A 14821-nucleotide genomic window follows, 5' to 3' on the forward strand; every position below is an offset into this window, starting at 1 on the left:
TAAACCCTCAGAAGGGAATGGATTCTTGTTTTTGAAAATCTTTTTATTTTATTCAGAAATTGCGCGTTTAAAACAACCCGTTTGGATTTCTGTCCATTTGTGATGTCACAAATATACAATATTTAGATCATTACGCGGTTTTATACGTAAACATTCTAAATGTGTCCCAGTTTATTTCCTTGTTGCATTGTATGTAATTAACATCAGCTGACAGGAAGTGAACATGGACCCAAACTGTTGCCAAGCAACGCAATTCCGTTGAAATGCACTAAAACAGAGCGTTTCAGGCAGAGGGTAAATACAGGTATATTCAGGCTGACAGTATGAGGAAAATAAAGTTGTTTTTTTAACATTACAGCATGTAAACATGTTCTAGTAGAAACACAAAATACAAGTATGAACCTGAAAATGAGCACGATATGTTCCACGTAAAGGTCCCATATCGTGCTAATTTTTAGGTTCATACTTGTATTTTGTGTAATGTAAAAAAAAAAAAAACTTTATTTTCCTCGTACTTGTCTACCTGAATATATTGTGCGAGTTTGTGTTTTGTATGTTTGGTATATTTGGTTAACTAAAAAATAAAATAAATAAAATATTCTCAATAAAACTGTTTTATTTTGATAGTTCAAACGGAAGTGGCTATACCGACCGTTATAGCTTTACCTCCTTCTTTAAGTTAACTATGGGGACGTGGTGACGTGGTCGGTAACAAACGGTTCTCCTCTCACGTAGTGACGTTAGTTCGCTGTTAAACTTTATAAAGTTAGTATTAAACAGACCAGCCGGGTGTAAACGATGCTTCCCCGCAGACAGGACTACGGGATGAACCGGACCGGAGGAGGACCGAGGAGCAGCTCGGTGATCAGCTTCAGGACTCCGGTGAGCCCGGTGGGTTCTGGCCGCTCCTCGGTCCGCCGCAGCTCCGCCGTGCTGCCGTCCGTTCTCACGTTCCTGGTGATCGTCGCGTCCGGAGGCCTGCTGCTCATGATAGAGAAGGGAATGCTGAACAGCATGGAGACGCCTCCACCACGGGGGAACCGGGGGTACCGGGACGGGGACGGGAACGGGAGGCTGGACTTCATCAGGCAGGCTGCGGAGAGACTCAGCCCGGCTGCTGTGGACCAGGACTCACAGGTACAGAGACCTGGAGTTAATGACCCGGATAGTTCTGCTGGAGACTCGGGGGTGAACTTTACCAAGTGAACAGGTCCAAACAGTACAATTATAAGATCTGTGGCATAAACAGAAGGATTAAAGGCTCTATTTACCTTTAAACATGCACTATCTACATTTTAACATGCACTATCTTGCTGCTTTGCTGCTTTGCTGCTTTGCCACCTGAATTTCCCTCCGGGGATTAATAAAGGTTCATCTTATCTTATCTTAAAGGCTCCATTAGTGAGGTATGTAGTGGGTTAAGAATGGCTTAAAGTTGGTGATCAAACACAACATATTTTACTAAAACGTTCTGGGTTTGTCTCATAAAGTGGTGATCTTAAACGATCCTGCTGGGATTAAAAGTTGGATCATAAGGCAACAAGGTGGATCAATGCAACCCCTAATTATAAATGCATAAAGCATGAATTTTAACAAGTAAAAAAGTTTCATTTGTCTCCTAACTATGAATATTTCACAATATTATAAGATCTGTGGCATAAACAGAAGGATTAAAGGCTCCATTAGTGAGGTATGTAATTTAGTGGGTTAAGAATGACTTAAAGTTGGTGATCAAACAACATATAGACTGGAAAAAGAAAGTTCAGAAACTTGTGTTTGGTCGATTATTTCTGTTGTATCAATGCTAATGGTCATTGTATTTTACATCGTTGGAAAGCCTGTTTATTTACCTTCACAATGATGTCCAACTTGTAAGGATCATGCATTTGTGGGATGAGCAGCACAGCTGATTATGTGGGTGGTGCCTAAGAAAAATTTGCCAAAATGCTCTGCCAATGGTAAACAGTGTATTCTCATAAGGCTACCAGGAAGCCTGCAATGACTGCCCTTCACCTTCAGGCCCGTTTGCGCTGGTGTCGACAACACAGACAATATATATAAATATATATATATATATAAATATATAAATATATATATATAAATAAAACTTTTTTAGTTTATTGTGCTCACCGACATATGTGATTTTTGTGTCTCTTAATGTGGTGATCTTAAAAAATCCTTCTGGGCTTAAAAGTTGGATCATAAGGCAACAAGGTGGATCAATGCAACCCATAATTATACGTGCATAAAGAAATGTGTATATAGTTTATTTAATAACTCTTCCTCACTTTAAAGGGGCACTCCATCGGTTTAGTATTGCACTTCCATAATGTTGGGGGACTCCCAAAAGACAGTTTAATAGATAGATAGATGGATAGATAAATGTACTTTATTGATCCCAAATAGGAAAATTACTGTTCAGGAACAGTAAATATACATATCAACACTAGGGATATATATCTATAGAATACACAATATGAAAAATATATTGGAATTAGGGCTGTCAATCGATTAAAATATTTTATCGCAATTAATCGCATGATTGTCCGTAGCCAAAATTTAGCGCAAGTTTCTCCACAACAAGCTAACATGACATGGTTGGTACCAATGGATTCTTTAGGGTTTTCTAGTTTCATATGATGCCAGTATCTTCACTCTACTTTTAAAACTGAGCCCGCTACAACCTAAAAACCGCAAGTTCCGACGTGTTAAAAGAATTTAGTGGCGTTAACATTTTTTTGTGTTTACACGTTATTATCTCGTTAACTTTGACAGCCCTAATTAGAATACACTATAAATATATCAAACTACTTTGACTAACATATAAAATATAAACATAGGATGACATACTATACAGTAGCAAAGTGTGCAAATGTATTGCTTTTTTTATAATAAAATAAATTAAAGAAAGGACTTTGACTCCTGACTTTTAGTACATTAAAAAGTCACTGATTTGTGTTCATACTTAGATCCTCCAGGAGATCCGTAACCGGACCATCAGGACTGTGTGCAGCCAGAAGAACATGCCCCACAGCATCTGGTCCCTGAGCCCCCCGCAGAGGAAGACGCTGCTGCAGCACATCCTGGTGAACGACCAGTACCACTTCCTGTACTGCTACGTCCCCAAAGTGGCCTGCTCCAACTGGAAGAGGGTCCTGAAGGTTCTGAACGGAGCTCTGGAGAACGTGGAAGTCAACATCAAGATGGACCACCGCAGCGACCTGCAGTTCTTGTCCTCCTTTAAACCCGAGGAGATCCGCCACCGCCTCAAGCACTACTTCAAGTTCATGTTCGTGCGGGAGCCCATGGAGCGCCTGCTCTCTGCGTACAGGAACAAGTTTGGAGAGATCGTGTCCTACCAGAAAAAGTACGGCGTGGAGATCGTGAAGCGGTACAGAAAAGATCGCGCCAAGGACGCGGCTGTGACAGGAGACGATGTGACGTTTGCAGAGTTTGTCCGTTACTTGCTGGATGAGGATGCGGAGCGCATGAATGAGCACTGGATGCCGGTGTACAACTTGTGCCAACCCTGCGCCGTGTCCTACGACTTCATCGGCTCCTACGAGCACCTTGAGAGTGATTCGGACTTTGTGCTTCAGCGCGTCGGAGCGCCACCTCACGTTCGCTTCCCGGAGAGGCAAACGTGGTACAAGCCCGTCACCACGGAGACGTTGCACTATTATCTGTGCACGTTACCACAGAAGCTACTGAGGGAACTCCTGCCCAAGTACATTTTAGACTTTTCCCTCTACGCTTATCCTCTCCCCAACACAACCACTGAACACTGCCGGCACTAAATGTGCAAGTTTTTATAGCTCTGAGATTATTTTTATAGAGAAAACTTTTTTTTACTATTTTTATTCCTGGAGACAGTATTTTGAGAGCTGTTACAAATTTTTACTTGAGATGTTTCAAATATCATCGCAAAAATGCTGATTATTGGAAAAGATGGAGACTTGAAACCACTAAAGCTTGAAATCAGCTCAAGACAAAGAAAAAAAATCAGGTTGGCTACGTTCACATTACAGGGTTTAGAGACTACCCATTGTTCAAAAAATACACACTGGAGTTGTTGGAGTCCAGTGACTACCAGACTCTGTTTACATATTGCACAATTCCACAGATCTGGGCTCCGCGTTACACGGATGATACTCCTAAATCATAACGTATGTAACATTTGTGTGAATCCTAAAGAAAGACTTTTCATTTCGGCTGATATTTAACTTTAACAGCTCTTCTGTGAAGTAAATTAAATAAACGAGTAGTGTACGATGTGTGACGTTACTGTTTGACATCTCGAAACTCCGCCAGTCAGTACGTCCGTGGCTCAGATCTGAATCAGATTTCGGTGTCCATACTACTCTGGAAAAAATCTAATCTGTATCACTTGAGAGCAAAAACATTTGGGCCCAATTTGCTTGTAATGTGAACGTAGCTTTAGGCAACATCCACACTTATACGTTTTTGTTTTAAAACGCATATTTGTATGCCTAACGTCCACACAACTCCGGCGTTTTCAAGCCCCTAAAACGGAGACGAATGAAAACACTGCTGTCCCCATTTTAGTTTGAAAACTCTGGGGTTGCGTTTTAGTCTGGACGGACAGAAAACGGAGACCTCTGAAAACGATGACGCAGACACCCACGTTCGCTTCTTGATTGGGTCTTGTCAGTCCTCACGTGTCCTTCCCCGATTCGTCACGCCCCATCATGTGTTACCTTTTCCGGTAGAAAACAAACAACATCAGCTCTGGATGAAGAGTTACAAGCGTTTTCTGACCTTGTTGTCTCTGCTTGCAGTTGTTGTGCAGTTAAATTCAGCATTTTATTATGCTACTACTGCCTACATGCGCAGGTGGCGAGCTATTATTTTAGCGCTTTGCATCAATTCCTATGTCCAGCGCTGTTTTCTGTTTACACCGGCACACGTATACCCAGCGTACGTGAATGGTCATGTGACATGCGCTTTCAGGCGTGCTTCTCTGGACGGAGATTCAGTATTAGTATTAGTGTGGATGTAGCCTTAGTCAACATATTCCTGTCATGCACTGTTACAGTATATGAACCAAGTCAGTATATATTGATGTAAATGTAAATAAGGTTGCAAGACCAAACTCTGTGTTTTGCTTGTTTCTTCATCTACACGTTGGAGAAGGTGAAGGGTAAAATGGGGCCCTTTTGTATTTCCTGTTGCAATGTTTGTTAATGCAGTAGCTGACAGAACAGGATGGCAATGAAAAGGTCTATAGCTTCTGGGGGCATACAGTGGTTTAGCAGGCTAAAACACAAACCATGTACTCACAGGTTTGTGGGTTTTAAATCAAGCTTTGTGTCTTTTTGTCTTATGTGTCACAGCCTCTCCTCCCCGTCCGGCTTTACTATAACTTTGTAACAAAAGAAAAGTTCAAGTTTTGTGATGTATGTATTTTTATCGCTTTATTTTAAAAATAATTTAATAATTTAAACATCATTAGAAAAAACATGAATATTAAGCATAAAACACATTGACCACAGGGTTGAACGAATACTTCTCTTGCTACATGTGTGAGGTTATAGTTGCTCTCAACCAAAAGCTGAATACTAATTTTATCAATGACTGTGTAACATACTGACAGAGAGGAAGTGGAGTCAATGAGAAGTTGTTGTCGACTGTTGGCACTGTTATTAGTTTTAGCAAACACCCAGGCATGGTTTCAGCCTGAGCCTTTATGGCTGAACTGGTACATAAAGTTGTAATGTTTATTAATGCCAAGACGTATGGAGACCCTCACAATTCATGTCCAGACTCAAAACTAGTGGTTTCTGACTCACTCATCATATTCTTCATCTTTCTGTCTCTAGTCATTAATCCTTGAAGCTCACACTTCTGAAAAAGAGACAGAAAAAAAGATTTTGGTGAAATAAGGCAGAGGATTTTTTTTTTTTGAAATAGTTTTCATTGTTGTTCTTTATCCAACAGCTGTGCTTCCTGTTTAAAGTTAAAAATCATTTCCTGAACCAAAAACAATGAATAGCTGCATAATTTTCATGCCCAAAGCCTTACTTGTCTGCGGACTTGTCTGCGGACTTGTCTGCGTACTTGTCTGCTGACTTGTCGGTGGAGCGGTTGAGAGTTCGGAGGATGGAGCGTTCTGGGGAGGTGTGATGGGAACTGGAGGAGACGTCGAGGGACGAGAAAGACACGCCCTGTCTGCGCATCTCCTGAACGGCCCTTTCACTGAGGACAGAGAAACAATCGGACAATCACAACATGTTTTATGTATTGTGCCTTCACTGTGTTGTTACATCCTTGTTACTACAGCAAGTATTAAAGCTGCAAGTTCTTACTTGTAAATCACTGTAACTTTTGGTAATCAATTAAGTTGTTTGAGTCATTTTTTAAACAAAAGTGTCAGAAGTCATTGGTCATTTTTTTGTATGCATTATATGTAAGTAACTTGAGTATCTTTGGGTTTTGAAATGTTGGTCTGACAAAACAATTTTAAGATGTTGCCTTGGGCTCTGAATTGGTGAGAAAATAATTGGCGGGTTAATTGATAATAAAAATAATCATTAGTTGCAGCCCTATATGTCCAGATATTCTAAAAAGTACAACAGTTTCATTTTCACCAAACTTCGTATCAGGAAATTGTTCAGTTTCCAGCTGCAAGAGGAAACTTTTAGCTGGTTCACAGTAAATGGGACATTTTCAGTCTGATGTCTCTAACATCCTGATGATATGCTACTTCAAAGATAAAACAAACGCACAATGAGTAGGATTTTCTTAAAATAAAAAAAAAAAAAATGCATAGACTGATACAAAAATAATCCTATTAATCAGAAGGCCAAAGGCAAATGACTTAGTATATTGAGCAACCGTGAATGAAAGTTACGTGGAATGATAATGAGTATAACAAGCGAGAAAATCCCCTATTGGGCTGGTGGGAGTGGTGGTGGATGGGTCAAACAAACACTGGACTTTTCACGTCCACTTCCAGTCTTTTTAAGCCGAACCATGATGTTTTTTTACTAAACCTAACCCAGTACTTTTGTTGCCTAAACCTAACTTAATAGTGTTGTGTTTTTTGTTTTGTTTACAACATTAACTACGTGTTTAAAACTGCGACCGTAACCAAGAGAAAATACATTTCCCTCGAAACGTCATTGAGAATGCAGTTTAGTTGTATGGGAACGTAATTTTGCAGGAGACAGGATTGTATAATTACTAAATTATAGAATACATAATATATTGGTATTAGTAGAGTCACTTCACAAAGCTAATATAAAATAACTTTTTGTAGTAATACTGACGGATCTAATTTGTGTCAAACTTCCAGCTATGGTTCCCCTCCATTGAATGAGGTCTGTGCTTCGGTAAGAGTTTAAAAGTCAGCTCACCGTTCAAAGCGCTCGCTGGTCAACTGTCTTTTCAGAACGTCCATCTCCGTCTGCAGCTGAGAGACTTTGCCGCGGAGCTGGGACACCTCCCTGGCATGCTCCGCTCTGAGTGTATTCACACACACACGCAAACAAATCATAATCAACAATTTGAAAAAAAAAAGGCATTCATTCAAGTCTTACAGCTCAAGCCAAGATATTGGATTTTGTTTACGTCTTGCTGTCAGCCAGGGTCAGCCGATCACGTAGGACCTTCAGCTCCGAATCTCTCTCGCTGGCTGTCAGGTGGGTCTGGAACTCCTTGTGCCGATTGGTGGAGAGAAGTGTCTCCAGGTTACGGACAGTCAGCCTCTCGCTGGCCAGTTGTTTCTTCAGTAGCTCTGCCTCCGACCGAACATCCTCCAGTTCTCCTGTGACCTAGAAAACATGCAGATTTTATTTAAATAACTGCTCACCTACGTCATGTATAACCTACAGCTGGATGAAACCGGTTCACAGCAAAGCAGCAGGCCTCACCCTCTCTAGGTCCATGCTCCTGGAGGTGAGCTGACGTGCAACGAGCTCCTTGCCAGAGTCCAGTTTGACACACAGCTCCCTGACGGATGCCAGATCCGAGAGGAGAGCGGCCTTCTCCTCCTGTGCTTTGTGTAGATCCTCCTCTAGTCGGGACATTCCACGCACCAGCGACGACACTTGGGCCTCATAAGCCTGCAGGGCCTGCGTATGCTTGGGGAAACGGCGGGGTGAAAGGTACATTCATCACACGCTGGTATAAACACCTCTGAATGTCTGTATATTCCCACATTGTAGCTTCTACAATTCTAGTTGACCTTTGCCTCAGCTGCTTATACCTGTTGGATTTCCCTCCCCTGGTGGCCGACAGTATCGCGGAGGTGTCTGCGTTCTGTGTCTGAGGAGAGCAGCTCCAGGCGGATGGAGTTATTGAGGCCTTCAACCTGCTGCAACTTCTGCTCCTGCTCCTCCACCTCAGAGTGGGCCATCCTGAAACGATCCAGCAGGTCCCTGTTCTCTTGCTCCTGTGGGGGTCAACACCGAGCGGTCAACTGGCAGACACGAGAGGGTGTATAGGATGACATTATCTACTATATAGTGTAGTCTTCTCTTGCCTTTGTGGCCATCAGTTTCTCTATTCTGGCCACTTCAGAAATGTAAGAGTGGACCCTGATCTTCAGCTCATCCTTCTCATGCAACGCATCCTCCATCTCCACATGTACAGCCTGCACAAACACAACAGGAGCTGCTGTTATTTTCCTTCTTTTCTTTGTGTATGATGCAGAAGAAACAACTTACATACTTGGTTCTCTCTGGTCATTGTGGCCAGGTCATCTTGCAGCCTCCTGTTCTCTCTGATTGTGATTTCTTTGTCTCTCTTGAGTCCAGACAGCTCCTCCTGACAGGCATCCAGCTGCCTCCTCAGGCTGGCGATCTCCCTCTCACGGCTGTTCAACGCCCCCTGCAGCTGACTGCGAGGATCACACATTAACACATCAGCTTATTATTTCTTGTATGAGACTTTCATCGTGACATTTAGATGCATTAAAAACAAAAACAAAACTCTGAGAGCACGATACTCACGCTAGTGAGGTGTCCATGTTTGCGACTGTGAGTCTCACATCTTCAAGGGTCTGTCCCTGTGTAAACACCAAATAAGTCCTCGTTAAGCACAACATATCCCAGAAAGATGATTGTGGATTTTGTCCCTCACTTGGAATTGCTCTAGGAGGACCTTCTCATAACTAGTATGAACAGGGGGAATGATTATAGAGGCCAATCACCTTTTTCACCGTACATATGGGCATGTGAGTATTGAGCCTATCCTTTAATAAAAGCTTGCAATCTTGGTGATGTTTGTTGGTCTTGGCTACCTTTTTAGACAGCTCCTCCTGGAGAACAACCAGTTTTTCAGTCTTTTCATCCACCTCGTCCTGCAGAGCGTCTTTCTCTCTGTCCAGAGCAGAGATGGACTTCTGAAGAATAAACATTTCCTCTTTGTGCTTGGAGCCCCGCTGACTCAGCTCCCCTGTCGGACAAAACAAAAATAAAGCGGACAGCCAGAGACAAAAACGAAGCAGAAGTACAACACCAACTATAGCAGTCCATCCTGGACCTCGTAAAATCCACAAATATTCACCTATTGTCTCCTCCAGTTTCTCAATCTGCTGATGGGAAGCATGCAGCTCATTCATCTTCACAGACAGCCTGTGTTGGGTATCAGACAGCGACTGCTCCATCTGCTCCTGTAGCAGCCTACAGACAGAGACAACAAGCCCTGATCATTTTCAGTTCAGAATATGCATTTAACGCACCTTTTGGCAGCATAATAATGGGGTCAAAAGCTCTGCAGTGCGAGTGGATAGTGCAGATATACATTAAACATCGTTTCATAGTCATTCATTTTCTAATTGTTTTTATCTGTAGGGTACAAAGGAGGTCCGCACATTGGTTTATTTCTCTCTCTCTCATTAAGGTAACATTTCGATCTGTTTGCTGATCAGCAGGTGATAATGATTTAAGTTGATTACTGCGCCAACGAGAAATGCCTGTTTTGTCTTTCACATCTGACTGAGGGAGATCTTTACCTCCTTTGTGCCCTATAGTTACGTTTTTTTGTCTTGAGTATCTTTGGCCGGATGTGTGCACACTGCCCCTTCTCTAAAATGTCTATTTGACATATTTCACAACACAAACCTCAGAGCATTAGACTCGGCCCTCTGGTGAGAAACCTCCTCTGTGCTCTGGACCAGAGCAGCGGACCGAACCTTCATCTCCTCCTCGACAGCCTCCCTGTTCCCCTTCAGCAGACACACCTGGGTCCGCAGGTCCAGTCTCTCCCGCTCCAACTACACCACAAAACACACAGCTGAAGATACAGCAACTCAAACCCATTTAGGACCAAAGTTACAGAAGTGATCATAGTATAATAACTGTGTCCTGAGCACATGCTTGAGCAGATGTATTTAATATATCCAGCTGACTTACACTCTTAACGACATTCTCCAGGTCAAGAGTCCTCCTCTCCTCTCCCTGTCTGTCTGTGAGAGCTGAAGTCTGGGCAACCTGTAAAAAGTTTGTGTGTGTTAGGCTCAAGTTATAAAACTAGTTTACAATATACCAATGTGGGTTCTCAGCAGAGGGACCGATTTAAGTAGCGCTGCAACTAATGATTATTTCCATTATCAGTTAATCTGTTTTCAATTATTTGATAGGTCATTTAAAATGTCAGAAAATACTGAAAAATGGCCAAGATGATGTCTTCTTGTTTTGTCTGACCAACAATCTAAAACCCAAAGATATTCAATTTACTATAATAGAAAACCAGCAAATATTCACATTGAATTATTGCTTATAAATGACTGAAATGACTGATCAATTATCAAAATTGTTGCTGATTAACTTTCTGTCGATCGACTAATTGATTCATTGACTAATTGTTGCAGCTCTAGATTCTCAAAATATGTTAAACTCTGCATCATGCTGACGTCATTACAGTCAGCATGTTATTTAAAACTAACACCTGACTAATAAAATCAATAACAACACTATTGATTACAGTCTGACAAAAAGTAAACATATTACAGAACTGGATGTATGCTGGAGGAATACTATTCTACTGTTGACAAGCCAATTTATGATGTTTACCATGAAAGGCATTAACTAACCTTTAATCTCTCCATCAGTGTGTCTCTTTCAATGCTCATCTGTTGGATTCTGATTTCTGCCTGTCTGACCTCCTCCTTCAGCTTCATCCGGTCAGCTGACCTGTCTGAGCTTCTGGCCAACTTTAGGTCATCTTGAGCCTGAGTGATAAAAACATTTTTCCTTAAAATTGTCAAATAACAAGTTTGTCCACCTGGTGGAATTAAGTTTATAAAACTCACTTGTTTAAGCAGCGTTTTGAATCGGTCTCTTTCAGCGCTGAGGCCCTTCACGTTGTCCTGGATGTCCTCTATGTGCTTCTCAAAGTCCAGCAGAGCCGCCTTCAGCTCGTCTCTTTCCTTTACTACACGAAGCAGCTCTGTCTCTGCAACCCCTCCCTGAAAATATGAGGCCATTATATACATCAGCTTTATGAGGATCATCTGAAAATCTGTTGAGCATGTTGGTTTTTATTGTCATCTCTTACCCTGGTTGCTTTGGACCGAGGACTCGTGCCCCTGACCGGACTACGACTGGGACTCGAATCCAGGCCACCAGCCCCTCTGGCTCTTTTGTAGCGTTCAGCCTCCTGGCGGTAGAAATCTCTCTCCTCCTCTAGACTCTTGACAAATGCATCCAGCCGCGACGGGGAGCGTTCCCGTCCACAAACACCATGTTTAGCCCGCATGGTCTCCAACTCCAGCACCAGGTCTTTGTCTAGGAAACAGCAACAAGTCAGTAACACACTAATGTCAACAGTGTAAAGCTGCTAAAAGAATGTTTCTTACCAGCTGCCATCATTTTCTCTATTTTTTCCCTCAGCCGGATTTTCTCCTCCTCCAGGAAATTCACCAGTCCCTCCATCTTCTCATTCTGCTCTTTGAGGTCCACCAGCTGGTCTCTGAGACGGTCTTTTTCAAAGTCGCCTTCAGACTGCTCCTGAATTCAATCGTTTCCAACATATTATGTTTTTAGCTTGTGTAATAACAGGAGAGATTTTTGGCAACATACAACACTTTATGTTCACTGAAGAATGTCAGTTATATACTCAAATTCAGTAGTATTCCAATAAGGGAAATATAATGAGTATTTTACTGTACATACCCTTCTTGTTTTTGTGATTATATCCTCCAAGTCTTCGATGATTTTCTGTTGCCTTTGAATTTCTATCTGTTGAGAAAGTTTGCAGTTTTGACGTTTGTTTTCACTGTGCTAATTCACTATTATTTATAGTATAGTGTATAGTAATATTTACTAGTGTTTTACAGGCAGAATGACATGAATGAAATGAAAATGTAAAATTTTCATTTTGTCTTTCCAGGATTCCTTCATGTTTTCCATTTCAAAATGCCCTGCTTTTTCAGACTCCTTAGCCTACCAGGCTTTATATTTGGCATTTACCCATCGTGGCCGTTCAGTCCACACTCCTACACAGAAAGTTGGACGACGTTCCAAACATCTTGCCCTTCAGATCAGAGCTGTTTTGCAGGCTGTGAGGGACAGGCCTAGAGGTAGCTCTGTGTAGGAGTGTGTGCCTTGCTTTCAACGACGTCAAGCTCGCTCCGGCCTGCTCTCTCTCACACCGTGGTTAACATTTTGGCTGCCCTGGCTGCTACAAATGCCATGACAAATTCTCTTGCTTGTATGATCAATTTCTGAATTTTATACTTTAGAAAACCAAGTAAGGGCAACAGTCTGGAAAACACAAATATCTTTCCATACTCATCCAGACCTGGAAATTAGTCAAATCAAATTCCATACTGCGTAGGAACCCTGTCTTTCTTCCTGCTTTCTCATATTCTTACTTCAGTTTCTTGCAGCTCCATGTCAGCAGTTTCCAACACCTGATCCTTATCCATCTCCAGCCGCTGCGCAAGGTCGTCTATGTGCGTCAGCTCTTCACACAGTTCCAGGTTCTTTAAAGAAAGATTGGCCACTTCGGTGGAGGCGTCCTTCTTCCTCTGCTGCAGCCCCTCTACCTTCTGATCCAGCGTCCTGTTGGTCTCCTGTAGGTATTCAATCTGTACAACACAAAGCAGCAGCTAAGGGTATTAGAAACCATGCAGATCACTTATTTCCAGAGGAACTGGGTTCAAGTTAACCACCCTGTTGAAGGAACTCTGAGCACCTCGTGTCAGAAATATCCTATATACACATTCATATATCAGGGTAAATATATTATGTGACTGCAATGCTTACCTGAAGGTTGAGATGGGCGATCAGTTTCTCATTACTGACGTTCTGAGCCTCGAGGGAAATGACATCATGAGGTCGTCCTCCGTGAAGAGCATGATTCATACGCTTGATCTCTTTGTCCCTCTCCTCCACCTAAAGAAGTGTTTAGCAACATCTCATCACCTCTTTACTAACATTTAACATGTCACAGTATTAAATGCTTGTACTTCATTTGTTTCTTACCTGTGTGTTTAAGTGTTTTATAAATTCTTGAGCATTTTCCAGGTCCAGTTTGACCTTTATGATGTCTTCCTGTAGCTTATGAATTCTACAAATAAAAATAGCAGTGAGTCAGACAGTCGCAAATGCAAACATCTACAACCAGCATATGCACTGAGTTACCACCTTTATCAAAAGACGACAAACCTTCCATCTGCCAACTGCAGTAGATCAGATATATACGGATCATCAGGCTGCAACACAGGATACGCTGACGTAGAGGAGGAAGGTATGAGCTCATCAATCTGCATTCTCTGTCGTCTGAAAGGGATGCTGCGCTTCTTTCCACCTGTGAGAGGAGAGGAGGATGCAATTATTCAATTATTGTAAACTAGTGATTTTTGGTTGCGCTTTAAAATCTACCAGTCACTTTCAATGTGTTGTCATAGAGCTCAGGTCAGACCCCTGGCATTACCTGGCGTCTGCACCACAGCTTGCATGTTCTTCTCCTGCAGCTGCTGGATGCGCTCAGCTTTTGCCTTGCTATCCTTCTCCAAACAGCGAACTTTGTGCACATACTGATTATTTAAAAACTTCAGGTCAGATGTGTCGTGGTCCAGTTTTCTGATGTGGGTCTTGAGCTCTAAAACAAGACACGATTATGTGTCAAACCAGATGTGGGAAAATGTTTCAGATTGTACTGAGGAGGGGAGAACAACTGGTTATGACAGCTTACCTCTGCTGACCCGGTCCTTCTCCTCCTTCAGCTTGAGAAGCTCAAGGTGCAGCTCGTTGTTCTCCCGGACCGTCCGGGCGTTCTCTGCCCTGTACGGCTCCAGAAGAGCATCAAAGTTTCGAGTTTCTTTCTCAGTTTTCCCTGCTGATAGTTTGGCATTGCGAAGGCTCTCAGTAGTGTGGACCAGGTCACTGCAACACAGAGGAAGACATATCTGAACTACAGCTCATCAAATGTAAATGGCTGACATGAAGGAGAGCAGGTGCAAACGAATTAAAGGTCTCACATGAATAGTTTCTCCACCAGTGGCAGTGACTCTATTCCCAGTGGGTGTCGGTAGCCCAGCTGATCCAGACGCTTCCTTAAATTGACGAATTTCCTCTCTGCGTTGTTGTTCATGGCTGTGATATGGCACTGAAGATACCATGATACAAACCATTATTAGATGAAAAAACATTATATATTATTATCAGGCAAAAATCAACACGCTACAGAATTGGAAACCCTGGTATGTTCATTCATCATTTTTGTTCAAACCACTTTAATACTTGAAGATACTACACTCTCAAATTTCCCCACTGCAGGACTAATAAAGGAATATCTTATTTTAATAAACAACCAACTAAACTGCAAATAACAACTGTATTGGGTCTGCGTA

General features: G+C 42.2%; 2 protein-coding genes across 4 annotated transcripts; one reads left to right on the top strand and one right to left on the bottom strand.

The window, feature by feature from the left end:
* Positions 1–659: 659 nt before the first annotated feature.
* chst14 (carbohydrate (N-acetylgalactosamine 4-0) sulfotransferase 14) lies at positions 660–5179 on the top strand. The gene is made up of 2 exons (XM_074636079.1): positions 660–1137; positions 2970–5179. The coding sequence occupies exons 1-2, from the start codon at positions 799–801 to the stop codon at positions 3795–3797; spliced, it is 1167 nt and encodes a 388-aa protein (XP_074492180.1). The 5' UTR covers positions 660–798; the 3' UTR covers positions 3798–5179.
* A 229-nt stretch (positions 5180–5408) lies between these two features.
* On the bottom strand, positions 5409–14572 carry cep135 (centrosomal protein 135). 3 transcript variants are annotated; one of them, XM_074636077.1, is made up of 25 exons: positions 14450–14572; positions 14164–14354; positions 13903–14070; positions 13635–13776; positions 13452–13536; positions 13233–13361; positions 12839–13054; positions 12138–12203; positions 11822–11972; positions 11521–11750; positions 11276–11431; positions 11057–11194; positions 10377–10454; positions 10086–10237; positions 9529–9644; positions 9263–9417; positions 8973–9028; positions 8692–8860; positions 8504–8614; positions 8228–8413; positions 7893–8102; positions 7591–7793; positions 7377–7481; positions 6067–6216; positions 5409–5865 (listed from the first exon to the last, which is right to left on the bottom strand). In XM_074636077.1, exons 1-25 carry the CDS (start codon positions 14560–14562, stop codon positions 5844–5846), a joined length of 3498 nt encoding a protein of 1165 aa, XP_074492178.1. In that variant the 5' UTR covers positions 14563–14572; the 3' UTR covers positions 5409–5843. The 3 variants fall into 3 exon arrangements, with proteins under 3 accessions (XP_074492178.1, XP_074492179.1, XP_074492177.1); XM_074636078.1 differs by having other exon boundaries at positions 6043–6216; positions 14164–14377; XM_074636076.1 differs by having other exon boundaries at positions 6043–6216; positions 14450–14571.
* Between the last annotated feature and the right edge of the window lie 249 nt (positions 14573–14821).

This window comes from Sebastes fasciatus, chromosome 5, assembly GCF_043250625.1.
Source record: "Sebastes fasciatus isolate fSebFas1 chromosome 5, fSebFas1.pri, whole genome shotgun sequence".
NCBI lineage: Eukaryota > Metazoa > Chordata > Actinopteri > Perciformes > Sebastidae > Sebastes > Sebastes fasciatus.